We start from the raw sequence: 16,765 nt of genomic DNA on the forward strand, positions 1-16,765 counted from the left end.
AAGACAGTCATGAAGAGGGACGACAAAGCCTATTCCCCCTCAGGAAACTAAAAAGATTTGGCATGGGTCCTGAGATCCTCAAGGTTCTACAGCTGCAACATCGAGAGCATCCGGAAATTGCTCGGCCTCCGACCGCAAGGCACTTCAGAGAGTAGTGCATACGGCCCAGTACATCACTGGGGCAAAGCTGCCTGCCATCCAGGACCTCTACACCAGGCGGTGTCAGAGGAAGGCCCTAAAAATTGTCAAAGACCCCATTCACCCCAGTCATAGACTGTTCTCTCTACTACCGCATGGAAAGCGGTACCGGAGTGCCAAGTCTAGGACAAAAAGGCTTCTCAACAGTTTTTACAAGCCATAAGACTCCTGAACAGGTAACCAAATGGTTACCCGGACTATTTGCATTGTGTACCCCCACCCCCCCCTTTTACGCTGCTGCTACTCTCTGTTTATCTTATATGCATAGTCACTTTAACTATACAATCATGTACATACTACCTCAATTGGGCCGACCAACCAGTTCTCCCGCACATTGGCTAACCGGGCTATCTGCATTGTGTCCCACCACCCTCCAACCCCTCTTTTTACACTGCTGCTACTCTCTGTTTATCATATATACATAGTCACTTTAACTATACATTCATGTACATACTACCTCAATTGGCCCGACCAACCACTGCTGCCGCACATTGGCTAACCGGGCAATCTGCATTGTCTCACCACCCTTCAACCCCTCTTTTTAAGCTTCTGCTATTCTCTGTTCATCATATATGCATAGTCACTTTAACGATACCTACATGTACATACTACCTCAATAAGCCTGACTAACAGGTGTCTGTATATAGCCTTGCTACTCTTTTTTCAAACGTCTTTTTACTGTTGTTTAATTTCTTTACATACCCACCCACCCACCCACACACACACACACACACACACACACACATACCTTTTTCCCCCGCACCATTGGTTAGAGCCTGTAAGTAACATTTCACTGTAAGGTTTAAACCTGTTGTATTCGGCGCACGTGACAAATACACTTTGATTTGATTGCAAGTTAAGACCATGATTAGCCATTGTTCTCTCTCTTATGTCTGGTCTTCACAAGAGAATGTCACGGTTGTTTTATAGGGTATCTCATTTATTTGGAGTGGGCTACGGCCAAACAGTAGCCTTTGTGGAGTTGGGTTAATAAACCATAAATTCGTAAACTCAACCCTCTGTCTGGACAATTGTTCCTTTATGATCTAACCAGGCCATTACAATTTTATACAAATTTGAGTGGCACGTATTTACGTTTACTATGTTACGTCTAGTCTATGAGACCAGGCTACATGTGTATGGTTCTCAGTATTTTGTATCATCAACAACAGTCTGTGTTATGTCCTATTAGTTTTGTATGAAAATGAGTTGCGGGCAAGTGTACTGTTCAATTTGACCGGCAGGTGGTGCGCCATCGACGACACGAATCCATCGACAACAAACTGAGCCATGCTAGTTAGCTAGCTAGCAGAGAAAAATAATAGCCTCAGCTCAGGAATCAGATTAACCTAATCTACATTTAAGAGAGTGGTAAATAGCCAAATATATATTTACAAATTAATAAACGTTCCAGCGAGACAATTTCAGAAACATCTGGATTATTTTGATGGTTGATTACAGTATTTGAGTCAAACAACGAGGTAAGCTGTAAAATGGCGGATAACATTCTGGGAGCTAGCTGTGTTGCTAGTCATGTTGAATAAACTAGCAAGTTATTAGTTATATGTAGCTAGGACAATTAATGTTAGCTAGATACAATAAGGAACTGGGATTTTAAATTGCGGTTTTGTCGCAAATTAACTAGCTAGCAGTTAATCAAACCATATTGACGTGTCCCTTGACTAACGTTATATATTAGCACGCTAGTACGTGGTAGCTAAGTTATTTAGCTAGTTAGCTCTTTCACCATGATGTGTGCAGGGACTTTGCCTGATTTAAGTCGGAATCGTTACCTAAATCGTCTTGCGATCACCATAACACATCATGCGAGTGTATGTTTATAGTTAACCCGTCTCTTAGTTAACCATAAGATAACATTATCTTAGTTGCTGTAGTTAACTACAGCAATGGTAGCCAGCTAGCTGGCAAAGATGGACGTCAAACATTGTTTACACGGAAGAGGATTGTACCCTATCAATAATAGCTTGTTTTTGGAGTAACGTTGGCTATGTTAAATGTATGTAGCTAACTGAATGACAGTTATTGCATAATTCTTGGTTTTGGTTAACTGTTTTACAGTTACATTGTCTGACAGCCGCAGAATGCATAGCTACGTTACTAGCCAACCTTATTCGCCGACAACCAATGAGCAAAGATGGAGTAGTTTAAGAACGTCTGTTGCAGCCCTGGAGTAACGTTAGTCCTCATAATGTAGGGATTTTGTTTGTTTGAACCCGACGAGGTGTTATTTAGTTCGAGATTCTCATTTGTAAAGAAGTTTGCTGACGCAGCTTTCAGAATGGCCTAACGTTAGCTATCTCGCTTAGCTAGCTTTCTCGTGAATAATTGTTGCTGGCTTCATAACTGATTCTCTCCCCCCCTCTATTTCCATTTGTAAAGTCTGCTGTTGTCTTCTGGTTCTACGTCTAGTGTCATGTTATTTTATTTTCCCAGGTAACAGTAGCAAGCTACATCTGGAAGGTGTATTCATTTGTCTGTTGTAAAACGTTTTCCAACGTAAACCGTTTACTAAAGGAACCTAACGGACACAAACGAAAATGAAAGGGACATACCTGCAGTTTTCCAATAAAAAACTATCGTTTTCGTTGCAAATCATTTTCTGTTTGGCGTGAACGGTTTCTGTTGCAAAACGGTTAGCAACAGACCAAACGTTTTGCAACGGAATCAGACTAATGAATACATCTGTCTTCAGCAGTCAATTGTGAACTGCCGATTGTGCAAACGGAATTGGTTATCCTCACTTCTTATTTATACTGTTAATCCATGATACTTGTGCACATCAACCTACACACACGTTAAGTTATACATAGGCATAATACCATCTTTGGACTGCCTTTGTCCTTTTGAATGTTTGACCTTTCTTTTCATATGTTCTAGGTTGTATTAGTCTACATTTTGGTGGATCCTGAGAAGTCCATACTTACTAGAGTGTGTCCAGAAAATGTTAAAGAAATGATAGCAGCACAAGAGTTGCACACCGAGTTTCAGTTTCCTCAGTAAGTATAACTTAGATGTGTAAAGTAACAAGTATTTTTTTGCAAACCGTGAAGATCCAGAGGACATACGCTTTGTATTGCATAGATAGACCTTCAAACTAGTTCTGTGTGTATTGTTACAATAACGTATTTTTGTTTTCTGAACAGAGAGACCGATACACAGTTATCCTCTGACACAGACCTTGAGGACCCTGATGTCAAGAATGCAAAGCTTGGGAAAGGAAAGGTGAGACTTGCTTGTAAAATCCTCTATCAACACAAGACATCCATAATTAAATGGATATGGTCACCTCCTACTTTACATTTGTGCACACACAATATACACTAACACTTACATGGTATTCCTGTCTGTTGTAGGGTGGAAGGAAGGGGAAGAAAGCCCCTGGAGAGAAGGGGAAGGGTGGTGGAGCGAAGGGTACTGGCCTTGGCGGGGTGAATGGCCATCACCAGGAGAACGGGATGGAGAGCATGACCCTGTTCGAGGTGGTGAAGATGGGGAAGAGTGCCACACAGGTTGGTTCAAACTATTTTAATTAGAAGGATAGGGTAATAAAGTGGTCATTCTCAATGCATGTTGTTGATAGTAGTATTTTCATATTTAAGTGATGGCTAATTGGTGTTTTTTCTTTTAGTCCATCGTTGATGACTGGATTGAGTCTTACAAGAGTGATCGAGACATTGCACTCCTGGACTTGATCAACTTTTTCATCCAGTGCTCCGGTTGTAAAGGTAGGCTCCCAGAGTGTATTGAATAGAATTGTTGAATAGAATACGATCTGCTGTGAAGGCTCCCAGAGTGTATTGAATTGAATAGAATACCATCTGCTGTGAAGGCTCCCAGAGTGTATTGAATAGAATTGTTGAATATAATACGATCTGCTGTGAAGGCTCCCAGAGTGTATTGAATATAATTGTTGAATAGAATACAATCTGCTGTGAAGGCTCCCAGAGTGTATTGAATGGAATACAATTTGCTGTGAAGGCTCCCAGAGTGTATTGAATAGAATACAATTTGTTGTGAAGGCTCCCAGAGTGTATTGAATAGAATTGTTGAATAGAATACAATCTGCTGTGAAGGCTCCCAGAGTGTATTGAATAGAATTGTTGAATAGAATACAATCTGCTGTGAAGGCTCCCAGAGTGTATTGAATAGAATTGTTGAATAGAATACAATCTGCTGTGAAGGCTCCCAGAGTGTATTGAATAGAATTGTTGAATAGAATACAATCTGCTGTGAAGGCTCCCAGAGTGTATTGAATAGAATTGTTGAATAGAATACAATCTGCTGTGAAGGCTCCCAGAGTGTATTGAATAGAATTGTTGAATAGAATACAATCTGCTGTGCAGGCTCCCAGAGTGTATTGAATGGAATACAATCTGCTGTGAAGGCTCCCAGAGTGTATTGAATGGAATACAATCTGCTGTGAAGGCTCCCAGAGTGTATTGAATGGAATACAATCTGCTGTGAAGGCTCCCAGAGTATATTGAATAGAATTGTTGAATAGAATACAATCTGCTGTGAAGGCTCCCAGAGTGTATTGAATGGAATACAATCTGCTGTGAAGGCTCCCAGAGTGTATTGAATGGAATACAATCTGCTGTGAAGGCTCCCAGAGTGTATTGAATGGAATACAATCTGCTGTGAAGGCTCCCAGAGTGTATTGAATGGAATACAATCTGCTGTGAAGGCTCCCAGAGTGTATTGAATGGAATACAATTTGCTGTGAAGGCTCCCAGAGTGTATTGAATGGAATACAATTTGTTGTGAAGGCTCCCAGAGTGTATTGAATAGAATTGTTGAATAGAATATGATCTGCTGTGAAGGACTTTTCTAAATAATTTTGCATCCGTTACTTGTGATGATTAAACAAGGTAAGATTTGTTTGTTCTTATTTTTTGTTTTGCTACAGGTGCTGTCAGTGCAGAGATGTTCAGACACATGCAAAACTCTGAGATCATCAGGAAGATGACAGAGGAATTTGACGAGGTACTTTTTGATTGTACACTGACTGTATATCGTTATTTATGCCTCTCTGTCTATAGCGTATATTTAAACATTATTCCCGCTTTCGCTCTGTTATCAAATAGGACAGCGGGGACTACCCGTTAACCATGGCAGGGCCACTATGGAAGAAGTTCAAGTCGAGCTTCTGTGAGTTTATCGGGGTGCTGGTGCGGCAGTGTCAGTACAGCATCATCTATGATGAGTACATGATGGACACAGTCATCTCGCTGCTCACTGGCCTGTCTGACTCGCAGGTCCGAGCCTTCAGACACACCAGCACCCTGGCAGGTCAGTACTAACACAATAGAGACTCTGGGCAGTTGAGGGAAGACTGTAGTTCATCCACTGTTAAACTACTAGCTTGATGTATTTTAGTGCTATCTTTTATGAGGGCTACACTGTGTGCCTATATGTAGGCCTATTGAATATACCTTTATTTGATGGCAGGTCTGCATAAATAGTGCCTTATTAATTAGTAGATGTCACTCAAGTGAGTCGTTGTCTCTACCAGCCATGAAATTGATGACAGCCTTGGTGAACGTGGCTCTGAACCTGAGCATCAACATGGACAACACTCAGAGGCAGTATGAGGCAGAGAGGAACAAGGTCATGGCCAAGAGGGCCAATGATAGGCTAGAGCTCCTGTTACAGAAGCGTAAAGAGGTGAGTGGGTTCTTCAACCGTTTCTTCCCTACGGCTGTTGTAGGGAGGGGGAACCTTACCTGGTCCTAACAATTCAAAACTGACCAATTAGAAATGACATTTTTGAAAAGGAAAAGGCACAGCGCTCGCTCACCATTTTAAAACATTTTTTTATTTAAACAACTAAATGCATGACAACCAATTTCTGAAGGCCATCAATGAAGTCCGAAATGTCAAACTTTTAATAGTTGTTTAAGTAAAATATGTTTTTAATGGTGAGTGAGCGTTGCGCCTTTTATAATTTAGTTTTTTGGTTGCACCTCGACTCGCGTTGGTTGTGCGCCCTCCACTTCTTTCCATTAGATATGTAAAAAGCATTTTCAATTTGAAACGTCTCCTCTTTTCAGCTTCAAGAAAATCAAGACGAAATTGAAAACATGATGAATGCGATTTTTAAAGGCGTGTTTGTTCACAGATATCGGTATGTATTGCAACTTGTCATCTTTCTACGTACAGAACAATGAATTAAATTACAACTGTAATGGATTATGTGTTATATTTTTTTATTCTGTATTGTTTTAGGGTGGGTATTATGAATGGTGTTTTTGTAGTGGATTTTTAAAGAGGAGTCTAAAAAGAGAACTGTGGGTGCATTCACTTGATGTCAGAGAGTTTGATCACTGTGTGAAAACCAACTTCAGGTACTGACATTGAGAGAGACTTCAGATGCATGGAAGGCTTACAGCAGTTCTGAGATGTGCAGGCTGGTCTTTCACTGAGCTGTTCCAAGGCTTTAGGGTGCCCTCTTGTGCTAAACAACAGGCAGCAACGGTTGCTAAGGCAGAACAGCTCATCATGGCACACCATGGTGCACTGATCTCTGATCTAAGTAGAACTGCCTCTGGCTGTACCACTTAAGCCTTTCTAATGAAATCAGTGTTAACTGCCCTACTGTAAGATATCAAATAATTGATTTGATCATTGAGCGTAATGGGGGCTGTGAATAAGTCTGGACATTTCTCTGTTTATCAGCGATGCTATAGCTGAGGTCCGGGCAATCTGCATTGAGGAGATTGGGGTATGGATGAAGATGTACAGCGATGCTTTTCTCAATGACAGTTATCTGAAGTATGTTGGATGGACCATGCATGACAAGGTGAGCCATGCAATATGTCAAATCACATTTGTGGGAGTTGTATAGGATGTAGTCATTTACTGTGTGTTTCAACAGTAGGTATATTATCAGAGTTGAAAAGCTACAGCATTGAGGTTTGAACATTGTGGTTTGGACATTGTCCTCCCTGTGATCGCAGCAAGGAGAAGTGCGCCTCAGGTGTCTGACTGCGCTCCAAGGCCTGTACTATAACCGGGAGCTCAACACTCGACTGGAGCTTTTCACCAGCCGCTTCAAGGTAGGTCAGACGCTCCCCCATCACACCACTGACTGGAAAATCCTGTACATAACATACACACATCATGGTTGGCCAGATGTTGACTTTACTGTCATTGACAGGACCGCATTGTGTCGATGGCTCTGGATAAGGAGTATGATGTTGCAGTGCAAGCCATAAAACTTCTGACTCTTGTCTTGCAGTGAGTAACCTTGTCTACAAATCATGTCTATAATTGCTCATCCTTCACAACGTTAGCCCACGTAGTAGTGTCCAGCCCTCCATGCACTCCTGACCCTTCGCCAATGACGATGAGACCTTACAGACCTGTGTGTTGTTTTCTCCTTGCAGTAGCAGTGATGAGGTCCTGACAGCAGAGGACTGTGAGAGTGTCTACCATCTGGTCTACTCTGCCCATCGACCTGTGGCTGTGGCTGCAGGAGAGTTCCTCTATAAGAAGTAGGTCTCACACTGGCTCTCTAAAGCTGTGGTGGAAGCTGAAAAATACTCTTATGAAATTATGATTAAAGCCCCATTTGGGTTGGTAATGCCTTAAGGCTGAGAAACAGATCTATATTTTTGAGATTATCCAGCTGCATTTAACCTTACCTCAATGTTGCCATGTCCATAGGCTCTTCAGCCATCGAGGTCCAGAGGAGGAAGGGATGCCCAGGAGGGGCAGGCAGAGCCTCAACGGGAACCTCATCAAGACCACCGTCTTCTTCTTCCTGGAGAGTGAGGTGTGTTCAGGCTCCATGAAGAGTCTGTCTCTGTTTGAAGTGACCTACTTGGGGCACAAATCAAAATCACATTTTAAATGTAAACAACATGTGTAGACTAACTGTGAAATGATTACTTACAGGCCCTTTCCCAACAATGAAGAGTTAATGATAACAAAAATAGAGATACAGTAGTGACTCGACAAATAAATACACAGTGAATAACATGGCTATATACAGGGAGCACCAGTATCATGTCAATGTGCAGGGGTACGAGGTAGTTGAAGTAGCAATGTACATATAGGTAGGGGTAAAGTGACTAGTGACGTGTTTCAGTTGTGATAACCTCTGAACGTTTGCAGCTCCATGAGCACGGGGCCTACCTGGTGGACAGCCTGTGGGAGTGTGCAGGGGAGCTGCTCAAAGACTGGGAGAGCATGATCAGCCTGCTACTGGATGAGCCCATGCCAGGGGAGGAAGGTAAGGAGGAGCAACACACACACACACACACACACAGTCATGTCTCAACATGTTTTGTCCTGTCCAGCCCTGACAGACCACCAGGAGACTGCTCTGATCGAGATCATGCTGTGTGCCATCCGCCAGGCCTGTGAGTGCCACCCTCCAGTGGGCAGAGGCACTGGGAAGAGGGTGAGTGCTGCTTGGCATTTTCCAATGTAAGCCCCTCAGTGGTCAACTCTAGTACTAGTGAGCTCTCAAGGCTTTATTCTCAGAAGGCATGTTTGAACATTCACTCAGATATGAGGTTTTATAAAAAATCTTTCATATAACATTATTGTAATGTGAGTTCAGGTGGGCCGTTGCGCTTTAGCAAAGGGAAGGAAGGGTGTTCAATGACAAAAATCACCAGAATGGCTTACCAAGAAAAACTTCCAAAAGTACTAATTTGAGGTAAAAGGGAGATGGAGCACTCAACAAAAAAAGCCAGCGAATGATTACTTTTTGCTCACTTTAATCCATTGTACAGGGAGCTAACAGGTGACTGACGGTTCTGCCTTTTTTTGTTGAGTGCTCTAACTCATTTTTTACCTTAAATTGGTCCTTTTGGAAGTTTTTCTGGGTAAGCCATTCTCATGATTGTGATGTGATTGTGCTCTTCTGAAAATCCTCCTAGGTCCTGACAGCGAAAGAAAAGAAAACCCAGCTGGATGACCGGACGAGAATCACTGAGATCTTTGCTGTGGCGTTGCCTCTGTTGTTGGCCAAGGTCAGTTATCAAGTTGTGTACATGACTGTCACTTTTTATAGTCTATACACAGCTTCTATATATAAGTCAACCCCTGGGACTGCCAGAATGATGCAGTATTACTCAACGCTAGGTCTCTTGTTGTAGCTCCCCTCACCCTCTCCATCTTACCCTCACAGTACTCCGTTGATGCTGAGAAGGTGACCAACTTACTGCAGCTACCGCAGTTCTTTGACCTGGAAATCTACACAACTGGTCGATTGGAAAAGGTTTGTGAATCATCTGATATTCCTGGAGCATAACTAATCCTACCGCACCTTAGATTGTTAACAGGCAATTATTCACATGGCCATTGTGGCAGAATATAGTTTGAGACCTCGCCACAAACAGAGACCTTTGTCCTCTGTTTGTGTGCAGCACTTGGAGTCGTTGCTGCGTCAGATCAGGGAGGTGGTGGAGAAGCATACAGAGACTGACGTGCTGGAGGCGTGCTCCATGACCTACCACGCTCTCTGCAACGAGGAGTTCACCATCTTCAACAGGGTGGACATCGCCAGGTCCCAGCTACTGGACGAGTTGGTGGACAAGTTCAACAGACTCCTGGAGGACTTCCTGCTGGAGGTGGGCTCAGATAAATAGAGATACATAAAATGTCTATTGTATTCTATTTTATTCTATGTTTAGCTGGCTGAGTGGCTTAGAGACTGAGCAGTCTGTCTGTCAGATTGAAAACTTCTATGGCAGATTTGGCAAGACATAAGGACATTGCCTGTCTTTAATCTTTGTAGACTATTTGTCAAAGAAAAATGAATGTTCTAGGGTAGATTGGTGTTGATTTAAACTGGGACTGTAAATTGAGTGATATGTGGCTGTGTAGGATTTCACAACCTAGTTATCTGTTGTTTCAGGGTGAGGAACCAGATGAGGATGATGCCTACCAGGTTCTGTCCACACTAAAGAGGATCACTGCTTTCCACAAGTAAGGCCTTGAGCAAGATTAAACAAGTAATGTGTAATCCAAACATTTGCCAATGAACGGTAGATAAATCATAACTCCTTATCTGACTAGATTCTGTGTTTCTCTCTTCAGTGCACATGACCTCTCTAAATGGGACCTGTTCACCAGCAACTATAAGCTATTAAACACAGGACTTCAGAATGGAGATATGCCTGAGCAGGTACCTAAACAATAACCCTTTTATCCCCTCAAACCCACCTACCCCTGAAATGTTTGAGATTCATCTCCACTGTTTACTATCACTTACCTTGTAATACTCTCTTTTTCCCAGATTGTAATTCATGCGATGCAGTGCACACACTACATCATTCTGTGGCACCTAGCCAAGGTCTCAGAGGGCAGCTCCACAAAGGTACACACACTGTTGTTATCAGTGACTAATGACTATCCAGTGTCTGCCAATGGTTGTGACTATACACCCCTGTGTGGCGGAGTTACAAGTTGTGTCTGTAAAATGGTTTCCAGGGGAACATGGTCACCCTGAGGAAGCAGATGAGGGCCTTCTGTCTGATGTGTCAACGCTACCTCACCAGTGTCAACACCACTGTCAAAGAGCAGGTGGGTTGTCCTACGTCATGTCAGTCTGTTGCCTGACTGTGTAGCTGTGTGTTCACTGTTAAGTGAGTGCTGAGGAGTTGCTGCTCTGTTGTATTTTCCTGGATTACTGTAAAGCACTGTGTTACAGCTGTTGATGTGGACGGGTGTTGTGTGATTGATTGACTGTGTTCCAGGCCTTCACCATCTTGTGTGACGCCCTGATGATCTTCAGCCACCAGATCGTGTCGTCGGGCCGGGAGCAGCTGGAGGCCCTGATCTACACTCCAGACTCCCCCCTACAGGCAGAGCTGCTCAACTTCATCCTGGACCACGTCTTTATCGACCAGGACGATGACAACAACAGCACAGGTCAGACACAGCCCAATGGCAGAAAGTAACAACACAGGCCAGACCGATCCCCCCACACACACACACACACACTGCACAGGCTGAACATCCACACAGCCCACCTGGCAGCTAGTCACAACACAAGGAGACGGCTGAGAATGGCTTTTAATGTTAAGACACCGGAGCTGTTTCTGAGTTAAAGCGAACACATTATATGGAGACAGGAATGTTAAAGTTTTGCAAGGGGTTACCTCAGTGTTCTTCATTTTATCAGATGGGCAGCAAGATGATGAAGCCAGTAAAATTGAGGCTTTACACAAGAGACGTAACCTGCTGGCAGCGTACTGCAAACTGATAATTTACAATGTAGTGGAGATGAACACTGGAGCTGATATCTTCAAGCAGTACATGAGGGTATGTCTGGCCTCCAACCATATTTAGACCTTTTAAAAGAAAAATGTCATGTTGTGCTATTCCTAATCAATGAAATGTGTTTTTCTCTCTAGTACTACAATGACTATGGAGATATCATCAAGGAAACGATGAGTAAAACAAGACAAATTGACAAGATCCAGTGTGCCAAGACCCTCATTCTGAGTTTGCAGCAGGTAAGAGCTATGGCGAAATTAACATTCAGTTAAAGTATTGTCTTCATTTTGTGACAATGTGAGTGGTTTCGATCATTGTTTTTTAAAAGTTGCAACACTTTTCTCTTTTTAGCTTTTCAATGAGATGTTATCTGACCTCGGCTGCAACTTTGATCGCTCGTCCTCGTCCTTCTGCGGCATTAAAGAACTGGCCCGACGTTTCTCGTTGACCTTTGGCCTGGATCAGCTGAAGACCAGAGAGGCTATCGCCATGTTACACAAGTAAGCCTGCTGCAAATGTGAAACTCATCCTCTGTGTAGGAATCAATACATAAAGGTTTAACAGCTCTGCAGGCATGCTTCTATTTGAGGCTTCTCAACCTCCCAGAACGGTTCAAGTATTTACAGCTCAATACTTCAATCCATTCCTTCCTAAACATTTTGTCTTGTGCTACACTTGCTGCAGGGATGGAATCGAGTTTGCCTTCAAGGAGCCCAGTCCCCAGGGAGAGGGAAATCCTCCTCTCAACCTTGTCTTCCTGGACATTCTCAGCGAGTTTTCCTCCAAACTTCTCCGTCAGGACAAGAAGACTGTGTAAGTCAGAGGAAACTGTTATACTTAGTGCTATGTGCAGTCAAATCATTAGTGACTGTATTATCCTTAGCCAGACATACCACAGCTACACTAGATCATGGATGTTGATTTGTGGTCCTCTGTCCTCTGCAGTCACCTCTACCTGGAGCGGTTTATGACCTTCCAGATGGCCCTGCAACGAGAGGACTGCTGGCTGCCCCTCATCTCCTACAGGAACTCCCTGCAGGCCGGAGGGGACGACGACACCATGTCTGTTATCAGCGGCTACAGCAGCCGAAGTTCCAGCATCAGGACCAAGAAGGCCAAGCCAGCCAGCACCGGAAAGAGGAAACTGCCTGAAGGTGAGGGGCCCGACACCGAGCCACAGAATAGCATGGGCAACATACGCTGGTGTTAAACCTGAAAGCTCAATGTTTAGTGTTATGATATACACTGAGTATACAAAAAATTACCAACACCTTCTTAATATTGAGTTGCATTCCCTTTTGCCCCCAGAACAGTCTCAATTTGTCTGAGCATGGACTACAAGTTGTTGAAAGCATTCCACAGGACTGCTGACCCATGTTAACTCCAATGCTTCCAATAGTTGTGACAAGGTGGCTGGATGTCCTTTGGGGGGTGGACCATTCTTGATACACACAGGAAACTGTTGAGCGTGATAAACCTAGCAGAGTTGCAGTTCTTGACCCCGACCGGTGCGCCTGGCACCAACTACCATAACCCCGTTCAAAGGCACTTAAATATTTTGTCTTGCCCATTCGCCCTCTGAATGGCACACACACAATCCATATCTAAATTGTCTCAAGTCTTAAAAATCCTTATTTTACCTGTCTCTTCTCCTTCATCTACATTGATTTGAAGTGGATTTAACAGGTGATATCAATAAGGGATCATAGCTTTCACCTGATCAGTCTATGACATGTAAAAAACAGGTGTTCCTAATGTTTTGTACACAACAAATTGTGTTCCAGAATATGCCACCTGCTTTGTGCGATTAGATTTTCACTTGGGGAAATAACTTGCCGAATGAGGTTTAGACATTAATGAATTGAGTGTTTGCTAGATGTTATCTGACGTTGGCTTTATAAAAAGCCAATACGCTAAGATGTCTCTACCTGAGCAGTGAGTGGTCTGCTCACTATATAACAACCCTATGAAACCCTTGCTATTGCAGCAGAGGAGAGTAGCAGCTGCAGCACAGACGCAGTGTGGATGAACCAGGAGCAGAACGTGCAGACGCCAGTGATGATGCCCTCGCCACATCTAACCTCTACTGTGTTGAGGGACCCCAAGAAAATGAGGCCAGATGAGAGCTACATGGGTGTCTATGCTATGACATCAGAGCAGCAGCACCAACAGCTGCCCCCCCAACAGCACCACCATCAGACCCCCATGGACTACAAGTACGGAACACCTTTCTATGGCTAAACACCTTTTGATTTTCATGAGTATCTTTGACCATCCATTGTAGGCCGGCAGGTAGCCTAGTGGTTAAGAGCGTTGGCCCAGTAAATGAAAACTTGCTGGTTCGAATCCCCGAGCCGACTAGGTGAAAAATCTGTCAATGCGTCCTTGAGCAAGGCACTTAACCCTAATTGCTCCTGTAAGTCGCTCTGGAAAAGAGCGTCTGCTAAAGAACTAAAATGTAAAAATCTATAATGTAATGTTACTTAGCTATGTATGCAAAGTTATCAATGTTATCAAAATGAATGATATCTTCAATGAAATGGCTTTAGTTCGCCTCTTGTTTGAATAAGTATGACTGTCTGTATTAATGTGTCTCACTCTGTTTTCAGTACCCAGGTGACCTGGATGCTAGCCCAGAGACAGCAGGCAGAGGCCCGGCAGCAGCAGCAGGAGCGAGCCAGCATGCAGTATGCCAAGATGAGGAGCCACATGCAGAATGCAATGTAAGACTGCACTTCTCTTCCAGACCACAGTGGTGTTTCAACCCCAGTGTAGTACTTACTGTGTAATGTATATAGTCATTTGTGGCCATGTCTTTGACCATCTAGCCGCCGCGGTTCAGGACTCATGGAGGATGATGAGGAGCCAATAGTAGAGGATGTAATGATGTCATCAGAGGACCGTTTGGAAGATCTCAACGAGGGCATGGATTTTGACACTATGGATATTGATCTGGTAAAATACACTCATAAAGATGTTTATTTTCTCACAAGTTGTGCATTTATGAATATTACTGCCTTGGTGTCTCTTCTTTCTTACTTTGCTGTTTATTGTTTTAGCCACCCTCTAAAAATCGCCGAGAGAGATCAGAGCTGAAGCCAGACTACTTCGATCCTTCTTCGATCATGGATGATTCGGTGGGTATTGGTTTGTTATTGAGAGTACAGTGATATCTTCATTGTTAAAGATCACGTACAACGAACAATATGATCAACAATAACAGTGGCAGTACCGACGTGAAATCCAGATACCTAGTTCATGTCTTTGGTGTGCATATGGAAAGGCTATACTCATATTTTCTCATTCTTTTCCATATTATACAGCAAGTAACTAAACATTTAAATGCAATATTTTCTTTCTTTTTAGGTCCTCAATGTTTCAATGTTCTAAGCTGATTATGGTAGATCTGCGTGAAGAGGACACTGTGTTGTTACCGAAAATGTTTTGATGACAAGAAGTATTCTCTGTAGAGAATTGTTTTAAAATAAGCTCAAGGGACTATTTGCTTTATTAGGCATCAATGGTTGCACATTCGTCATGTTTGAATTTCACTTTTTTTTTGTCGATCAATGGGCATGTTTTTGTCTCATGTAAATACATAGTTGCTGACATACTTTTAAAATATAAAATCTGGCATGACATGTAGCCATATATTAAAACATATACAGTAGGAGAAAATGTGAAATGTCTTCATATTGTTGGAAGGCCTTACCGCAAATATGAAATACAGGGTTCTCAGAATTCTCTCTCTGTCATTATTTTTAGAGGTTTGTCTGTCCTGCTTTTATAACTTATAGAATACTTTGATTTATAGGTATTTTGTAATGACAATCAGATGTAAATCAGTACTTTATAATCATGTTAATACTCATATAGAGTACAGAAATGAACCTTTGTAATGGAATTTCTGGTGTGTAATAATGGATGTGGCCTGCAGTTTTCTTTTTTCCAATGTTATAGGTGAGACCTCTTGGTGAACTGATAATGCCCAAATGCCATTTGACCCATTGACAAGCTTAGTTTAAATTCTGAATCACTTTTAAAGGTTTGATGATTTTGAATGCTTTTGAAGAGTGGTACAAAAGTATAGTGTGCAGAGGGTTTCTATAAAAGAGTGGTCAAAATATTCTCTGTTGTACCACTGTGTTGTGTCTGTAAGAGAGCTTGTTATAGAATGTTTCTAAAATACCACATTTAAGAGTTTGGGTTAGCTATTATGGTATCATAATATATAATTATATATTATACAATTATAAAAATGTGTAATATATTGTGAATCGGTGCTCATTTTATATTTGCTCAGTTTTAGTTAATTTGAAGTCTAATTTAGGAAAAGGTTCAATAGAATGTAAACTGGTTTAAATTAACCTAATTAATGTGCAGTTATGCATAAGAATTTACCTTTGAATTTGTATTTATATTTAAATGGTAAATGTTTTGTTTGTCTTTTCTAAGGATTTTTTGTTTTAATAACTTTTCTTTACTTCTATGTACTTTGGTTTGCAGATTCCCAACAAGCTTTTCTGGAGGAATAAAATTGTAATCATGAATATTGTAAATTATAGTTTTATACAGCCACAACAGCTTAAAACACAGCCTCTCCATTTTCAAAAGCTAAAATGTTATATCAAAATCTAAATACAAAACTACAAACCGGAGAATTGTATATTTTTCATTATTTACATTGTAGCAATGTTAGACAAATTAAAACAATAATTTGAATGCATAGTTGTTTTGCTTAAATCTTATGTAGGCTTCATACTGTCGTTTTGATATTTACCTTTCTGTTGTCCTTGCATTGAACTGCTGAAAGTGTGTGCATATGTCTAAATGTGTATGTATACACATACATATATTATATATATTCAAATGTATATGAAACGTTTTTTTATTCTATTTACAAAGTCCACTGTTCAATTTATGGTTTGTATTTATGTCTCGAGACCAGTAACTTTTTGAACAAAATAAACCCCTGCAATTGTGTGATGATTTGAATGAAGTGTTACCAGTATTTAGTATGCCTATTACACGGAAATGAAATGTCTACGGGACAGAGTGCAGTATAGTCACTGGTTGTGTGACTAGTTTGAATCACCTGTGTCAGGGGTTGTTACAATGGTGTCATTAATGGGATGGTGATCATGTAGATCACTAAGGGGTGAATGTGGGTCTTTTTAAAGAATAAGGAAGCCACTGTTACAGTAATGGGGTTGTGGATAATGTGAGAATTCAATGTATGCACAAACGCCCACACACAAATCATCCCAAAAGACATGACAGGCACTGGGATAAACCGACAAGTGGGTAAACTGGA

The 16,765-nt window shown here is 41.9% G+C and overlaps 1 protein-coding gene across 1 annotated transcript; it reads left to right on the forward strand.

Moving 5' to 3' along the window:
* The first annotated feature begins 1,455 nt into the window (after positions 1–1,455).
* LOC109892655 (cohesin subunit SA-2) lies at positions 1,456–16,446 on the forward strand. The gene is made up of 34 exons (XM_020485349.2): positions 1,456–1,679; positions 3,097–3,215; positions 3,363–3,441; positions 3,573–3,728; positions 3,848–3,944; positions 5,126–5,202; positions 5,304–5,508; positions 5,732–5,883; positions 6,270–6,343; positions 6,895–7,018; positions 7,176–7,274; positions 7,376–7,455; positions 7,605–7,712; positions 7,885–7,993; positions 8,335–8,452; positions 8,520–8,623; positions 9,108–9,200; positions 9,359–9,448; positions 9,597–9,800; positions 10,088–10,158; positions 10,270–10,357; positions 10,469–10,549; positions 10,663–10,755; positions 10,929–11,103; positions 11,357–11,496; positions 11,589–11,690; positions 11,803–11,951; positions 12,136–12,264; positions 12,397–12,605; positions 13,439–13,667; positions 14,061–14,174; positions 14,280–14,406; positions 14,511–14,588; positions 14,818–16,446. Exons 2-34 carry the CDS (start codon positions 3,172–3,174, stop codon positions 14,839–14,841), a joined length of 3,822 nt encoding a protein of 1,273 aa, XP_020340938.1. The 5' UTR covers positions 1,456–1,679; positions 3,097–3,171; the 3' UTR covers positions 14,842–16,446.
* The last annotated feature ends 319 nt before the right edge of the window (positions 16,447–16,765 follow it).

This window comes from Oncorhynchus kisutch, linkage group LG6 (assembly GCF_002021735.2).
Source record: "Oncorhynchus kisutch isolate 150728-3 linkage group LG6, Okis_V2, whole genome shotgun sequence".
In the NCBI taxonomy this organism is placed as follows: Eukaryota; Metazoa; Chordata; class Actinopteri; order Salmoniformes; family Salmonidae; genus Oncorhynchus; species Oncorhynchus kisutch.